Source organism: Eublepharis macularius, chromosome 4 (assembly GCF_028583425.1).
Source record: "Eublepharis macularius isolate TG4126 chromosome 4, MPM_Emac_v1.0, whole genome shotgun sequence".
In the NCBI taxonomy this organism is placed as follows: Eukaryota; Metazoa; Chordata; class Lepidosauria; order Squamata; family Eublepharidae; genus Eublepharis; species Eublepharis macularius.
Genome location: NC_072793.1, coordinates 100,144,843 through 100,161,894, shown reverse-complemented (window position 1 = coordinate 100,161,894; position 17,052 = coordinate 100,144,843). Strand labels below are relative to the sequence as shown.

General features: G+C 42.3%; 1 protein-coding gene across 1 annotated transcript in view; it reads right to left on the bottom strand.

Moving 5' to 3' along the window:
- The window catches only part of DOCK3 (dedicator of cytokinesis 3), a 566,279-nt gene that overhangs the window by 104,070 nt on the left and 445,157 nt on the right, over positions 1-17,052 (bottom strand). The window contains exons 42-43 of the mRNA XM_054976377.1: positions 5,969-6,073; positions 2,670-2,811 (exon numbers count right to left, since the gene is read on the bottom strand). Coding sequence (XP_054832352.1) covers positions 2,670-2,811; positions 5,969-6,073 — 247 coding nt within the window. The remainder of the gene's footprint in view (positions 1-2,669; positions 2,812-5,968; positions 6,074-17,052) is intronic.

The following is a 17,052-nucleotide window of genomic DNA, read 5'->3' as shown; positions in this document are numbered from 1 at the left end:
TGCAGAGACTATATCACTCTGGCTGTGTGCAGTGCAGAATGTGGGGACTCCAAGCCAATTCAGCACCAATCGGCATGAATACCCACCCAGCAGTGCTGGCTTAAAGTGTGCCATGCAGAATGGGCCTTGGTTTGTTATTGAAAAAACACACATCTGGTAGCCAGCTTCTTAACTAGAACTATAAATCTTATTTCTGGCATGCTCATAAATTCTCTCTCCTATCATTAACTTGTTTTCAATTTGGCAATTCCTGAGCAATATTCATGCTTCCTTTCTGCAATTACTCCTAATCAAGCTGAATCAAGAACAGGGGGAAAATGCATAAGTGAACAATTATTTTTAGATTTTTCATATCTCCTCTTTTGAACTAGTGAGGTAGTTGACAGGGATAATTGTTCTGAATCTAATGCCTGGATTCACGGCGTTGGTGGACAAGTCTACTTCGCATAGGAGGCAGACATACTTTTCCATTTTCAATACAATGTAATCCGTATATATACAATTAATAAGAGATTTACAAAAATCATGCATGATGTCATGGATGATATTAGGCATACTCAATGCAGATTGCCAAATATCAGTCCCAATTCAATATTTAGTGCAAACTTACTTTAAATTTGATAAGTAATTTAATTATACTGGCAGCCTCCAAACAAAGGTAAAGGCAAGGATGGCATATGTTCACAGACTGGTGCTACATGAACACATAAAGCAGCCTTATATTAACCCTGTTTGCAAGTTACAGTAAATGCACATGCAATTTGTGTAAAGTGTATGCTTGATTTTTTTATAGCTTAACATGTGATTTAACCCCCCCCCCCCATTTATCCAGATCTTGGCCTCTGGTTTCATTTGTAAAGTGACTACATGCTGACTCTTTCTTACAAACAGATATATACATGTATATGTAGAATGTATGTGTGTTCACAGAGCTCTGTAATATGTGAACAGGACTACTGAGTTAGACCATCAGTCTATCAAAGTAAGTATTGTCTGCTCTGAGTAGCAAGGACTCTCCAGCATCTCAAGCAGATATCTTACAAAGCAGCTATACCTGATTCCTTTATTTTTTAAATTGGAGATCTGGGGATTGAGTCAGAAATCTTCTGACTACAGAGCAGATACTTTAGCACTGAGCCACATTATCACAAAGCCTGTTTCTAGGCATATCAAAATGCTAGTTCTTACATTTAAGGCCTTATACAGTTTGGGAGTGGGGTATTTGAACGACTGCCTCCTTCCATACTGTCCAGCCCATGCCTCTCAAGTCCTGCTCTCAATGTACCCACCTCCAAAGGTGACGCTGGTAGCAATTACAGAGAAGCGCCTTGCTTTTAAAATGCTTTCCCAATTCAGGCCTACCTGAAGGCTTACAGTCATTAAGCTGCCAGGCCGAAACATTTATCTTTATCCAGAACTATAATTGCAGTTTATTCCATCTAGCTTTTTATGGCCTGCATAGTGCTGTTTTTATAAATATTGCAGTTTTATGACCAGTGTTTTAACTTCTGAAACAACTTGCCCCTTCATGAGTTTTTATCACAATTGCATGGCTGGTTTTCATCGACAGTTTTTATTATTTTATGTTGTATACTTTTATTGTTTTTTTCGTTTGTTAGTTGTTTGAAGCAGGTCTCCTAAACAAATGAACAAAAGAGAAAACCATTGAGCATGATCTGATCCTTATGCACAGTGTAGTGTGCACACAAAGTTGTGTGTGAGCGTTCCCTTTAACAGAAGGAGAAGCTATGCAGGGAGCTGCAGGGATGTCATATATGCCATCCTGCATATCTGCCATGCATGTATTCTGTGTTATGTGCTGATCCTCTGAGGGCATGGGAAGTTTCTTATTGATGCTAAGCTAGTGGGTTATCTTGCAAGTATTTACTTTCTCTTTCCCTGCCGCTTCCAGCAAGTGTCCTTGAATGCCGGCTGCAGCCAGCTTGAGATGTATCCTTCTTGGGAACTGAGATTATTTCATTCTTTGCTCTGTCCAGCCTAAACCTATTTTCTCCCCTTCAACCCCCCCTTGCTCCTTCGTGCCAGAACTTTAACGGTCACTGTCCTGAAGGCGGGAATCTTCCCTATAACTAACACTACCAACCCCATTTACATTACTTCTGCCAATCCCGTTGTCTGAGCACCTTGAACTTGATGGATCTCTAATAAAGTTACTTCAACCAATACACCTGTGTGATTGCTGTGGAGAACAAGGGGGATCTACCTGCCAGGGACTGACAGGTGAATGGAGAAGATTCTGCAGGTAGATCAATGTGGGCACTCTGTGGCCTATACAGCAGATTCAGGGTGGAGGTGACAGAACAGAGGTATGACTGAAAACATCAATTTTTTTTGCTCAGTTACAGAAGATATCTCTCTGTCTGACTGTTGAAAATAAACAAATTTATTATTATTTATTTGTTTTACTTAGAAACTTTTTGTGCTGCCTCTCCAGGAACCTGTCCAAGGTGGGACTATACAGGTAGGAATTTGAACTTTCCCTCACAGTTTTGCCTACTTTGATTTTCATTTTACTCTTGAGCAAAATTTAGTTATCCATGTAATGTTTCCAATTGTTTAAAAAAAGATAGATATTCTTATAACCATGAGAGCCTTTTCATTTTACAGCAGTTTTATCATCTTTAGACCAATTCTGTATTAGAGGATACATTGGGCATCACATTGTAAGATGCTATCATCTGGGTGATTTGGGTGTTGCATTGCAATAGCTTGTGGAAACTCACTAAGCATCCTTTGCTGGAAAGCCTCCAATCTCTCATAATCATGGCCTCGACAAACATACTCTTTGTTCTGCAAAAGAAAGAAAGAAAAAGAAAGAAAGAACCTGATAAATCCATACACTATTTTCTTATCACTGTAGATAGAAAATTCTTTCAAAATAAATTGTGATATTTTGTTAAACATGTCCATTTACTAATTTTGGACCCACATAATTTAGATCAATGAAAATATTATTTTTGTTGATTCTCCAACATCAAATTCCAAGCCTGTGAAAATATTTTAGTTAATGGATCCATTCTCAGAAATGTTAAAAAGAATACAGAAAGCCAAAAAAGAATACAAAAAATTTGCACTGCTGGATAAATAAGGATGTAGATGTTATCAATATCATTAAAATTGTATGTTTCAGTTCTGGACAATTGTTGAATAAACAGAACATTTATATGCTACTATGATAATACAGTTTTCTGCACAGAGATGATTTCCTGTGGTTTCCCAATGCTGGTGCACATGACAATTCCACATGGTGAATTTTCCCTGGCCCAGTCCACTGTAGCTATCATTCCCCCCCACCCCCACACACATATATCAAGGACTCTTTAAAAATATGGGCATCACTACATTGCCATAGCATTATAAAATAATTACCTACGGCCACAATCTCCTGGTTCCCATCTTTCATTTTAAAAAAGAAAGCTCTAGCCCTTTTTGTTGTGGCATTATAAGGGGGAAGTGCAACCTGTACTGTCTCCTAGTACAACAAAAAGAGCTAGAAACTTACTTTGAGATGAAAAGTAGGAACTAGTACACTGTTGCAACAGACTGTTACAATTTTACATTGATCTAATCATACTTGGTTTTTAAAGCCCTCTGGTGTTAAAGGGAAATGGTGGCTTTGGGGCTCGGACAGGTAAAATGGCACCAATGAGTGGGACTGTGAAAGATCTGCACTTTTCTGTCTACATGTCAACCACTGGTAAGGACAACAAAAAGGGGAGAAAAACAACAACAACAACAACAACAACAACAACGCAACCAAGAGTAACCAAGGAGGTTGGAACAACAATAATTATGGAAAAAAACTAAAAATATGCATTTAAAACATCGGTAATAAAGATTAATTAGAAATACATAAATTATGGTTCTACAGATACATATTAAAACCTTGCATATAAAAAAATAAAATCACTAATAAACAGGTATAATAGTACTACTCATTGCCATATGTACAGAACCAAAAACCCAGATGCATTTCAGCCCAAAGGCCATCCTCAGTGATATAGAAATATCACAGATAGCACCCCATCAATAAAATACATAAATTAAAAATACATGACCTAGCATACAATGAAATGCCGAGATCAAATTGAAAATAATATAGAGTGAATTCATTCGAATTCTGCCCCGAAACAGGATAAAGTCAGGGCAATGTATCATATTAGGAGTTGTAATTCCTTTGCCCATAAATCTTATATAGCCAGGTCAAGAATGAAACATTCAAAATGGGGTGCTGGATACTGACCAAAGATGAAACAGAAATGAAACACACCAGCAACCCCAGCTTTGCTGTGATCTTTTCAAAAAGACCAGAGTAAAATAGGCCTTGAAAAGACTACTCGGAAAGCCAAGAAAAACCCAGGATGTGCATAAAAGCATCACACAGTTGTGTGGATATAGGAGAAAAAAAATCTCTCTCTCAATAGCAAGCTGGGGCAAACAACCTAAACAACTAAGGATGACCCCTACCCTGAGTTCTCATCTCCATTTTTACCAATTTTTCCAAACCTGCTCTTTCCCCAACAAGCCTCTATTTTCTTACCCACATCCGTGTTCTATTGAAAAAAACAATTATTTCTAAATACTCAACGTATTCAAATTTAAGCTCTGAAACCACAGGACCCACTAAGCTACTAACCACAATATGTTTCTCTGCTGCAGTTTGCCAAACGTGGTAGTATGGGGCCTGGCTGCTGCCTTTCCTCTTTTCTGTGCTTGCTACCATGCTTAAGCTAATTATTAATTAGGAATGTCAGAATTGTTGTTTCATATTTGTCTTAAATAAAGCAAAAAAAAAAGAGGATAAACCCATAACAGGTTTAAGAGTCTTTATCCCATATAAAGTTACCCCAACACATTTGAAGTAAAGCAAGATTTATAAAAGAAACTGCATTCTATAGTGGAATGCAGAGTAAAGTCCTTCTTGTAGCTCACACCAAGGTATATTTGTTGTCATTGGTCAATATGTTTAACAAGCAACTAAACCCGTTGTGTGAACAAATGTAACAGGCTCTAGAAAATGGATTCGGCGGGCCCCCTCCTGGCGGCAAGTGGCCTCCCATGCTGTGCTTTTGGCCAGGCCCTACCATTGCACCTGCAGACACTGTGGGGCCTACTGAGGGCCACGCTGTGAAGCCAGGCCTCCTCGCCACCTCCATGGCCTCTGCGGGGCCTTGTGAGGGCCGCACCGCTGTGCTGGGCCTCCCTGCTGCCTCTGCGGCACTCAGAGGCCTAGCGCATGCGGCAGGGAGGCCCAGTGCAGCGGTGCAGTCCTCCCAAGTCCCCGTAGCAGCCGTGCCAGTGTTCCAGGCCTTCCTACCACCACTGCAGTGCTTTGGGAGGTCTGTGCCACCACGCCAGGCCTCCCTGCCACCTCCATGACCCCTCAGAGGCCTAGTGCATGCACACCCGCAGGCCCCTCAGTGCACCTGTACCAGGATAAAAGGTGAGTCATCAGCAACATGGCTTGCCTTTTTATATTAGAGATAAGAGAATATCAGCATTATATATTCTCCCAGAACAAGAAACAGTAATCCAATGAATCTGTACACTTGGACATTATACATAAATATAATGATTAGCTAATGCTGGAAGATTTCAAAATGATTTTGTTCTAAAACATGCATTCTCTAAATTGCTGCCTTCACTACACATTGAAGGATTACTATGCCTATCTGTAAAACATCTTTTCCACACAGCATCTTGACCTACCTACCTACCTACCTACCTACCTACCTACCGCAGTTACAAAACAGCATTAACATTAAACATAAAGCATAGATACAAGGCAACAAGTTCAGTGGACTTGTTATATTCAGCACTTGTATTCCTTTCTAAGTTAGCATATTGACAAAAACCTGTATAATATTTCCTGCCTCTCCACAAATAAACAAAACCCTTTCACTGTAAATTGTAATTCATGCATTAATTCATATGCTGAAAGGCTTACCCGAAGAAAGAAGGGAAATTTCCTTCCATAAAAACCAACTCTGAAAAATTCAGGTTCTAGCCGCTGCTGTTCCATTATATTATCATAATAAGTAGCTTCCATTTTCTGGAGAAGAAAAAAAAATGATGGGCTTAAACACTGTTATAACAGAAGAACTCTGCAGAATATTAGGCCTGAAAATAACACTTTGTCTTTACATAATGCCAACCATAGAATGTTTTCAAAAATGGGATCTGGGAAAAAAATCTACTTTAATGGAAGGGATTTCCATTAGTGGAATAATAATAATAATGATAACATTCGATTTATATATGAAAATGAAAATTCTTCCCCTTCCTACTGCAGCCCAAAATCTTCCTCCACAACGCTGCTTCTGGGGAATGCAGGATCCTTGGAAACAGCATGAGGGAAAATTCAGATGCTTGTCTTAGGAGGGGAAATCACCCCTACCCTTTCATCATAAGAAATTTTCAAATGGATGCAAGCTCCAAAAGGTGTGAGACACTCGCCCACCCTTTTTGCGTGCTTTTCAGTGGGCACTGTTATAAAAGATGGGGTGAGTGGATCCCTCCCCCAGTTCACTAAGCCGCTGGTGAAGAAGGAAAAATTAGCATATTAAAGAGCACTCAGTGGGGAAAGGAGGGAGGGATGTGTGCCTGGACAGAACACTCGATGAACAACAGTTACAGCTAGGTGCAATTCTGTTTTCATCATCGTGTCTTCTGTACAGTCCCACACGGGAGATTAGTGAGCTAACTTAACAGGGAGGTGGGCGTGTTACTAATCATCGAAAGAGACTCTTCAGGACTGCTTTCCCAACTGCAGCATTCCTTCTGGAGTCTATGTCAATGGCATAATGCCAAAAAAGGTGGATGGTGTCAAGCAGGTGGCCACTTTACATAAGTCCACTAGTGGAATGCCCAAGTTAAATGCCGATGAGATCGATTGGGTTCTTGTAGAGTATGCCCTGATGCCCACCAGGCAAGGCTGTCTGAAATGTTCATAGGACTCTTTGGTGAGTCACACCAACTAGTTACAGTTAGTCTGAGCAGTGACCTTCTATCCCTTCTTGGGTCCTCTGAATGAGATAAAGATGTCAGGGTCCTTTCTGAAGGCAATAGTCCTGTCTAGGTAAAAACACAGTGCATGTTTGACTTCCAGTGTGTGCAGAAGTCTGTTGGCCTCTGTAGAGGGTGAAGGAAAAAATACTGGCAGAGTAATGTCTTGGTTGAGGTGAAAAGCAGAGACTACCTTGGGTAAAACTGTAGGCTTGGATGGAGAACCACTTTGTCTGCAAACATTCTGAGAAAAGGTGGATTGTATCTCAGGGTTTGCAATTCACTCACCTTCCTAGCTGATGTTATGGCTACTAAGAAGGTCATTTTGGCTGTCAGATGTTTAAGAGGACAAGTAGCTAGAGGCTCAAAAAGTTTATGCACGAGCATTGTTAAAACCAAAGATAAGCTCCACTGAGGAGTGGGTTTGGACACTGGAGGGTAAACATTAGCTAACCCTTTAAGGAAGGATTTGCAGTCAGATTGGGAGAAGAGGGACTTTCCCATTACTCCTTCATGATAAGCCAAAATTTATTTTATTTATTTATTCATTCAATTTATATACCGCCCATCCCAGGGGCTCTGGGCGGTGAACAGTTAAAATTGATAAAAACAAAAACTAAAATCAATATACAAATAATAAAACAAATTAACAAGGTGCAGTGGTGGGGAGAACCTTCCCCACCCCAAAGGTGGGAGGCCGACATGGCACCGCCCCCTTCAATCACCAAACGCCTGGAGGAACAGCTCTGTCTTACAGGCCCGGCGGAACGATAATATGTCCTGCTGGGCCCGGGTTTCCATTGACAGAGCGTTCCACCAGGCTGGGGCCAGGACTGAAAAAGCCCTGGCCCTGGTTGAAGCGAGGCGGGCTTCCTTAGGGCCGGGGACCACAAGTAAATATTTATTCGCTGATCGGAGCGATCTCCGGGGAACGTACAGGGAGAGGCGGTCCCGAAGATATGCCGGTCCCAACCCACTCAGGGCTTTAAAGGTAAGAACCAACACTTTGAACCTGATTCGGAATTCAACTGGAAGCCAGTGCAGCTGGCGCAGGACAGGTGTGATGTGTGACTGGTAAGGTATACCAGTCAGGACCCGTGCCGCCGCATTCTGGACCAGTTGTAGTTTCCGGATCAGGCCCAGGGGTAGCCCAGCGTAGAGTGAGTTACAGTAATCTAGCCTGGAGGTGACCATTGCATGGATCACTGTAGCCAGGTCCTGGGGCGTCAGGTAGGGGGCAAGTTGCCTGATCTGACGAAGATGGAAAAATGCAGACTTGGCAACCGCCGTGACCTGGGCCTCCATCGATAGGGAGGCATCCAGGAACACACCCAGACTCTTTACCACTGGCAAAGTTGCCAGTGGTGTCCCATCCAGGGCAGGGAGCTGGATCCCAACATCTGGCAGCCCCCGTCCCAGCTGCAGGACCTCCATCTTCACTGGGTTCAATTTCAGTCTGCTCTGTTTCAACCATGCCGTCACAGCCTCCAAAGCTCTGGCCAGATTGTCTGGGGCCGTGTCTGGCCGGCCGTCCATCAACAGAAAAAGTTGGGTGTCATCCACGTATTGATGACAACCCAGCCCAAACCTCCGCACCAACTGGGCGAGGGGGCGCATATAGATGTTAAATAACATTGGGGAGAGTATCGCCCCTTGGGGAACCCCGCACACCAAAGGGTGACGGGCCGATAGATCTCCCCCGAGCGCCACCCTCTGTCCCCGACCCTGGAGAAAGGAGACCAGCCACTGTAAGACTGTCCCCCTAATCCCCACGTCGGCAAGGCGGCTGGCCAACAAATCATAGTCAACCGTGTCAAACGCTGCTGTGAGATCAAGTAACACAAGCAGCGCTGACCCGCCTCGATCCAGATGCCTGCGAAGGTCGTCTGTGAGGGCAACCAAGGCTGTCTCCGTCCCATGGCCAGGACGGAAGCCAGACTGGAATGGGTCCAGGACTAGAGCATCATTCAGGAATTCCTGCAGTTGTACCGCCACCGCCCGCTCAATCACCTTGCCCAGGAACGGGCCACCAGATGGACCTTCACAGAGGAATTAGAGAGTCCTTGGTTTTTTAACAGGACCAGATAGTCTGGGACAGATGGCAAGGAAGCTGAAGAAGGAACCAAGCCATGTTCGCTACCCCAAAGGGAAAAAATGTTCCCACTTGCCAGAATATGCTTCCGGATGGAAGGCTTTCTAGCCTGCAAAAGTATGTTTCTGACTGGGGAAGAGAATTCTACTTCAAGGGGGCCACAAACCAAGCTGTCAGCTTCAAAGTGCCTGAATCATGGTGAAGGATCACGTTGTCCTGGAGAAGTGTTGGTGACATCGGGAACCAATATAACCTACCTTGTGATATTCTGGACAGGGTGGAGAATGAAGCCTGTCTCAGCCAATAAGGGGAGATTACAATAGCTGACGCCCTCTCCCTCATCATCTTGCTGAGTGTCAAGGTCATGAGAGGAAGAGGAAGGAAGGCATACAGTAGACTGACTGACCAAGATATCTGAAACGCATCTCCTAGGAATGACTTTCCTTAGCAGTACTGAGGGCACCTCTTGATGAGAGAAGCAGCAAAGAGGTATATGCTGGGAAAACCCCACTGTAGGAATATGGGTTGTAGGAAATCCATCTGGATGGATCATTCATAATTTTGATCCCTGGACTGACTCAAGGTATCTGCCAGAGTGTTGTCCTCTCTAGCAATGTTGATGGGAGACCTGATGTTGGATCGCCCATTCCCAAATCAGGGAGGACTCTCGGGAGAGAGACAGAGGCCCCTGCTTGTTCAGAAAATTCATGGCAGTTGTATTGTCCATGCATATCTGGAAATTCTTGCCCCTGACAAGACGAAGGAAAGCTTTCAGAGCAAACTAAATAGATCTTAGTTCCAGAAGGTTGATATGCAGCTTGGACTCATGCTGAGACTAAAGACCTTTTACCTGATTGATTCTAGAATAAGGCCCCCCAACCAGTCAAAGAGGCATCTGTACAGATGGAAGGGTTTGGAACCAAATGGAGTCCCTACCGTTAGGCAGTGGCTAGCGTGGGTTGCAGGCACCCAGGGCAACTCCTGGAAGGTGGTGCCCCTGTCACCATATGTGCGTGTAAGGATCCTGCCAAGGAAATTTACACAAGACACTATTTGTTTTTTTGAAGATTTAATGTAAAATCCTAGTATCATGATCTAGCAAAGGCTTTGTTAGGAATAAGGTACATAAGAAAAGCAGTTAGACATATACTTTAGAGATAACTAGTTTTCCTCCCCCTTTGTGGGGATGGACATTCAGGCTCAAGGCTTATCAGCCAGGCTCCCAGCTGCACATCCTTGACAGAGCCGCCCAGCGGCACCAGCCCCCAACCTTGGCCCTGATGGCAGATGCCAACATCTTTAGTCAAAAAGCCGAAGCTCAAGGAGATAGAGATTGGGGTTACAATGGGGTTACAATGGGGTTACACCCTATAAACATATATAGATTGTTAATTTCAATGCTATATTACACACAATACATATCTGTTACAATTTATTACATACAAATAATCACATAGTCCAGTTCCCAATTGTATTTGCCAGGTATGAAATCATTGTGTTATTTTATATATGTCCTTTCTGTTTTTATGTTGCCTTTCTTGAGCACACATAATCACTCAGCGTGAAGTATACGCAAGCCGCTTGTCTTCCTCTGATGAGGTGAAGTAGAAGCGGTACTTCAAAGGTGTTGGCTATGAGCTTTGCTAGCTCTTTTGTTATTGGCTCATTTCGAGTCTTGTCTTCCTCTGGCTAATTTTTCTGTATAATTAACAGTGATATATTTACTCAAAGGCATTCCTACTTATAACAATAAAGAAGAAAAGGCATGGCCGTACAATTTCTTCCAATAAATCTTTCTCAAATCCAGGCTACAGTATAATCATTACGAGTTGGGTGGGGCCCCCGGGCTGCTCTACAGTATTTAACCATACGCTCATTGATCTGCTCATCCTCTTAAAGTGAACATAATGAGCTGACCACCCCATTGGCGCGGCAGGTAGTCAGAGGGGTGCGGGTGGCCTTCCAGCCCTCCTGTGCAGCCGCCTGTGCTGCCTTTGCCAGCTCCGCACGCTCCTGGCCAGCAGTCACTGCAGGAGGGCCCGCTCAGTGGCGCCCAGCAAACCAGCCACCCCCTCAGGGTGGTGTGGGCAGCCTCCCAGCCCTCCCATGCAACCACCCACACTGCCACTGCCAGCTCCGTGAACTTCTGGCCAGCAGCCACTGCAGGAGGGCCAGCTCAACACCCAGCGAGCTGGCTGCCCCATCAGCGCAAGAGGCGGCCAGGGTGGCACGGGCAGCCACCCAGTCCTCCCGTGTGCCATCCATGCTGCCGCCACAAGCTCCGCATGCTCCCAGCCAGCAGCCGTACCCACCGCCCTCTCTTTGACAGCGCCCAGGGCAAGTGACCCCCTGACCCCCTAAATACAGCCCTGCCATTAGGTTTCATTTGTCATTCCACCATGTCAGGGATATGTATATAATCCTTGGAACTGAGAACTGCTTGTATGGGTTCTGGTAGTGTGGATAGAATACCCCGACAAACCAATTTTGTAACAGCCGTAGCCATAGCCTGGCAAACGGTACTATCAGTGTCAGAGAGGTCATGAAACCTAACAGTTTTTGGATTTGCTTTCTGCTTTGGCCATGAAAAGAAGAGATCAAAGGATCTCCCATGGTGGAAACTCGCTGAATCTGATAACGTTAAAGTGCACTGTGCAAGAACAATATAATATTCAATAGTATATATTTCAATATAAGTGCAAGATGAGCAATTATCAATAAATAACAAATAAGTACAAGAGAATAATATACACAGTTCACATCCAATAATAGGTGCACTGAATAATTTATAAATTACAAAAGAGATCATGCAGCCAAGGAGTACTCTTCTACTACCCGACTGTAAGTACTTGCAGTATCTCCCCCTCCCCTTCAGAACAAAGAGGGGTATAAAAGAAGAAGGGGGAATAACAGGGTCAGAGGAACATTAAGATTTTGCACTACAAGAGTTGTTATAATAAAATACAGAGTACACAGAATATACCTTAATCAGAGTTCACCAATATTATATCTATTCCAACTCCTATGTGTCTTCTCAAACTAAATACGATCTTTTTCCTACACAATATTCAATTTTAGATCAACTAAAGGTCAAAACAAGTGGGTCTCCCTATACATTCTAACTGCTATATCTTAGTATGGTCTAATGCTTCTATACAGATCGTTTCTAACTTAACATATTTTGCCAAAGTTTCCATATCATGCATTCTACCTCATCACTGATATTTAACCAATTTCATCTTATCAGAACCTAACCTTATATCCAATCTATAACAATATATCAGTATACCATTCCATTCTGGTTTCTAAAACTAAGACATTTTATGCATTTTATCCTTTGTAAGCAAAATAATTTCCCCATTTCTCTTTGAATTCTCTCATTGGTCTTCTGTTAAAATAGCTTGTTAAGTTTTACCATTGCTGTGTATTCTGCCATCTTCTCTCTCCAGATTTCCTTAGTTGGGCATTCGTCTTCCTTCCATCTGGTTGCAAATACCACCCCTGCCGCCGTCAATAGATATCTAAATAGTTCGTGTAATTTTCTGTCTACATTTTCTGGTAGTATTTCCAACGGCATAGTTTGTGGATTCATGGCAAAATCAAATTTTAAAATCTTTTGCATCTCAGCATGTATTTCTTTCCAAAAGTTTTTGCTTTTGTGGCAAGTCCACCACATCCACATGTGATAGGAACCATCTGCTTCATTACATTTCCAACATAACCACACATATTTCTTGTCCATTTTCTCAATGTCTTTTGGTGTAATGTACCATCTAAAAAACATTTTGTACCAATTCTCTCTTAATGTTTGACTTGCCGTAAATGTTATGCCTTTTGTCTAAAGATCCTCCCACTGTTGAAATGTTATTTCTTCTCTGAAATTTTGCATCCACTTTATCACACACATTTTAACTTGTTCTGATTCAGTATCATATTGGAGTAAAAGTTTATATATTAGACCCAAGATATGTTCTTTTTTCTGCATGATTAATTTCTCAAAGTCGGTAAGATTCCTTAGTTGTCCTCTGAGTTCCTTCTGGGCTTCTTGTATTCTGGAAACTGCCTGAAAATATATCAGCCATTGTATTTTCTTTCTTTCGTCTTGAATTTCTTGCCATGTTTTTATCTTTGAGAGTTTATCATATCTTGATATGTTATAAAATCATTATCTCTTCTCTGATTCTTATCACAAAAGGCATCAATTGGTGAAAATAGTGGCGATATCAACGGGCTTATTCTTTTTCTAACTGAATCCCAAATTTGAATGAGGCTGTCTCTTATAACATGACTTTCTTGTTTCTTCCTTGATCTTTTTGCCACCCATAGGAGGTTGTGTAGTCCATCTGTCAAGTCCGCCGCTTCTAGTCATATTAGTCTATCTTTGGGATTTCTTATCCAGTCTATAATCCAAACTAGACCAGCTGCTTCATAATATAATTTAACATTTGGGACTGCCAATCCTCCTTTGGAAGTTTCATCTTGAAATACCTTGAATCTTACTCTTGGTTTTTTACTGTTCCTAATAAATTGATTTATTTGTCTCTGCCAATCTTTCAATGTCTTATCTTTTATGCTAATTGGTAACATTTGAAACAAAAAATTAATTTTTGGTAAAACATTCATTTTAATCGCTGAAATCCTTCCAATCCAAGACAAATTTATTTTGGACCATCTTTCCAGATCTTTTTGCATTCTACTCCACAATGTCTCATAATTATCTCTAAACAGAGTGTCTTTATGTCTTGTTAGATAGATGCCCAAGTATTTCACTGGGTTTGCTGCTATCTCACATTCTGATACTTCCTGATTTTTTTCTTCTTCATGCTTTATTAAAAATTTAGGGATAATTTTTGTTTTTTTCTTATTAATTTTGAATCCTGAATATTCACTGAACTTCAAAATCTGTTCCATCACATCCTGTATTGTCTCCTGCGGGTTCAAAATTGTCAATACCACGTCATCTGCATAACATTTCAGCTTAAATTCTTCATCATCCACTTTTAGGCCTTTAATTTTAGGGTCTTGCCTTATTTTGGAAGCAAGAATTTCCATTGCCAATATAAATAGTTGTGGTGACAACGGGCATCCTTGTCTAGTACCCTGTTCTATTTGCAGTTCTGTCAATACTTCATTGATTAAAATCTTCGCTTTTTGCTTTGCATAAATTCCTTTTATCCAATCTTCAAACTTAGGGCCAACGCTTAAATTTTGTATTATTTTTTGCAAAAAGGTCCAAGAGAGATTATCAAATGCTTTTTCAACGTCCAGAAAGACAAATGCAAATTTATGTCCTTTCTTCTCTACTAGTTCTATTGCATCAATAGAACTTGCAGTATCAAATGAAAGACTTGCAGTGCAATCCTAAGAAGAGTCACTCCAGTCTAAGGCCATTGAAGTCAATGGGCTTAGACTGGAGTAACTCTGCTTAGGATTGCACTGTTGATGTCCTAAGGTAAGTCCTTTAATAATATATAGAGTTCCTGGGACATTTAATCGTTCTTTCTTCTTCCTCTGTAGATGTGTATTCATCCTTCAGGAGAACTCCAGTAGCTCTCGGGCAGGAAAAAACAAGAGGACAGCCAAGTATGTGAAAAGGACAGGATGCAAAGCCACTTAGAAATGCTCAACAGGGGGCTAGATGATCTCCTTTTTTGGCAAGCTTTTTCAAGAGTGTTCAAAGACAGCAATATTCTCCATGTATTGTCGAAGGCTTTCACGGCCGGAGAACGATGGTTGTTGGGGGTTTTCCGGGCTGTATTGCCGTGGTCTTGGCATTGTAGTTCCTGACGTTTCGCCAGCAGCTGTGGCTGGCATCTTCAGAGGTGTAGCACCAAAAGACAGAGATCTCTCAGTGTCACCGTGTGGAAAAGATGTAGGTCATTTGTATCTACTCAGGAGGGGTGGGGTTGAGCTGAGTCATTCTGTAAGAGTTTCCCAGGGTGTGGAATGCTAATGGCGGGAGGCTTCACTGAGTCATTCTGTAAGAGTTTCCCAGGGTGTGGAATGTTAATGGCGGGAGGCTTCACTGTATCCTGAGGAGGTTCTTTTGCATATGGATTGGTGCTTGATGTGCTAATCTTCTCTGCAGGGCTATTGTCGGGTGTGGAGTGTTTTGTTGGCCTGGTGTTTTTCAGAACTGGAGCCCATGCTCTGTTCATTCTTAAGGTTTCTTCTTTCCTGTTGAAGTTTTGCTTATGCTTGTGAATTTCAATGGCTTCCCTGTGCAGTCTGACAAAGTAGTTGGAAGTGTTGTCCAGTATTTTGGTGTCCTGGAATAAGATACTGTGCCCTGTTTGTTTCTCCATCTCCAATTGATCAAAAGTATCACATTCTGCAAAAATGCACCCTGTTTAGAGTGGCTAGGAACAGGGTTATTCGTTCTCTGGTGGGAAAAACCCGAGCTAGTGTGGATTCCAACACTGCTCCCATGAATGTTACCCTTTGTTGTGGAACCAGGGAAGATTTCTCCAAGTTGACCCAAAGCCCCAATTGGTGGACGGTCAACAGGACTAAGGACTAAGACTCTCTGGACTGGCCCACGATAAGCCAGTTGTCCAGATAGGGAAATACGGTGCAACTTTTTTCCTCGAGGTGACCAACCACTACTGCCATCACCTTGGTGAACACCTGAGGGGCAGAGGAAAGGCCAAAAGGAAGGACCTTGTACTGGAAACTTTCAGAACTGCATTGAAAGCAGAGATATTTTCTGTAATGAACATTTATTGGCACATGAAAGTAAGCTTCCTTCAAATTGATGGTAACAAACCAACAGTGGTTTTCTAAGAAGAGTAAAATATCCTTTAGTGACAAACATTTTTGGAACAATAAACTTGTTTTAAAAAATGGAGATCTAAGATGGGGCATGAACCCCCTTGACTTCTTGTCCACCATGAAGTAGTGGGAATAAACCCCTCTGGAACCATGATTTGGAACCGGTTGTATTGCTTGTTTCAGCAACAAGCTTTGTACATCCTTCACCAACAGTGCTTGAGGGAGGGTAGGGTTCGATTGGGCTTCTCTGTGCAGTATCTTTGAGAGACATTGTTTCTCATCAGAGATGAGACCAATCTTGTAACAGACGAATAACTGGTATCTAGCCATAATGGCTTCATAATTGCTAATATGGAGTTAAAGTCAATGAGACATAAACCTTTCTCCTTAAAATATCCAGTTTCCTGTCATCTTTATCTGTGAGGGCAAAATAGCCAGCGCCCCATGGAAGACTCTTGCTTTGGAGAGGTTCTGGGACTACAGAATTAGCAAGAGAGTGGTTGAATAATAATCAAACCCTGTTTTGTGTGGTTTTATAAAGATTGTTCAACTTCTTTGAAGTTGCTGGTGCAGATGTCAGAATCGACCAAACTTCTTTTGTGACATCTATCATTCCCTGTATGATGGGGAACATCACCTGACCCACTGCCTTGAAGAGAAACCTTAAAAAGTGGATCAGAGGAGGTCAGTGGACATCTATGACTCCTGACAACATCTAGACAACTCTTGGTGTCAGCTGGATCCAAAGAAGCTGTTTCCTTCTGTGCAGGTTGCACTGGGGAAGATGGTAAAGGAGATAAAGCCATTCCTATTACAAGGAAGTCTGACATTTTGCTGTTTAGAATGGCAGGAACCAAAGCCGATTGACACCTAGGAATTGGCAAAGGAGTTCTCGGAACCGCAGGTGGACTGGATGCCACCAAGGTGGATGGAGATGAAGGTGAGGATAATTTCTTATGAGATCTTGGAGGTGGGTGCTTATCAGCATGGCCTCAACTTCAGCTAGGCTTTTTTCCATGGCGGCTCAGAAGAAGACTGAGGTGAGCTGGCATCTTTAATAGGAACCGACTGGTTCGTATTATTGGCACTTGGAGCTGAAGTAGGAGGAATTGACTGGTTCATATTATTGGCACTCAGAGCTGAATTAGCAGGAACCGTCTGGT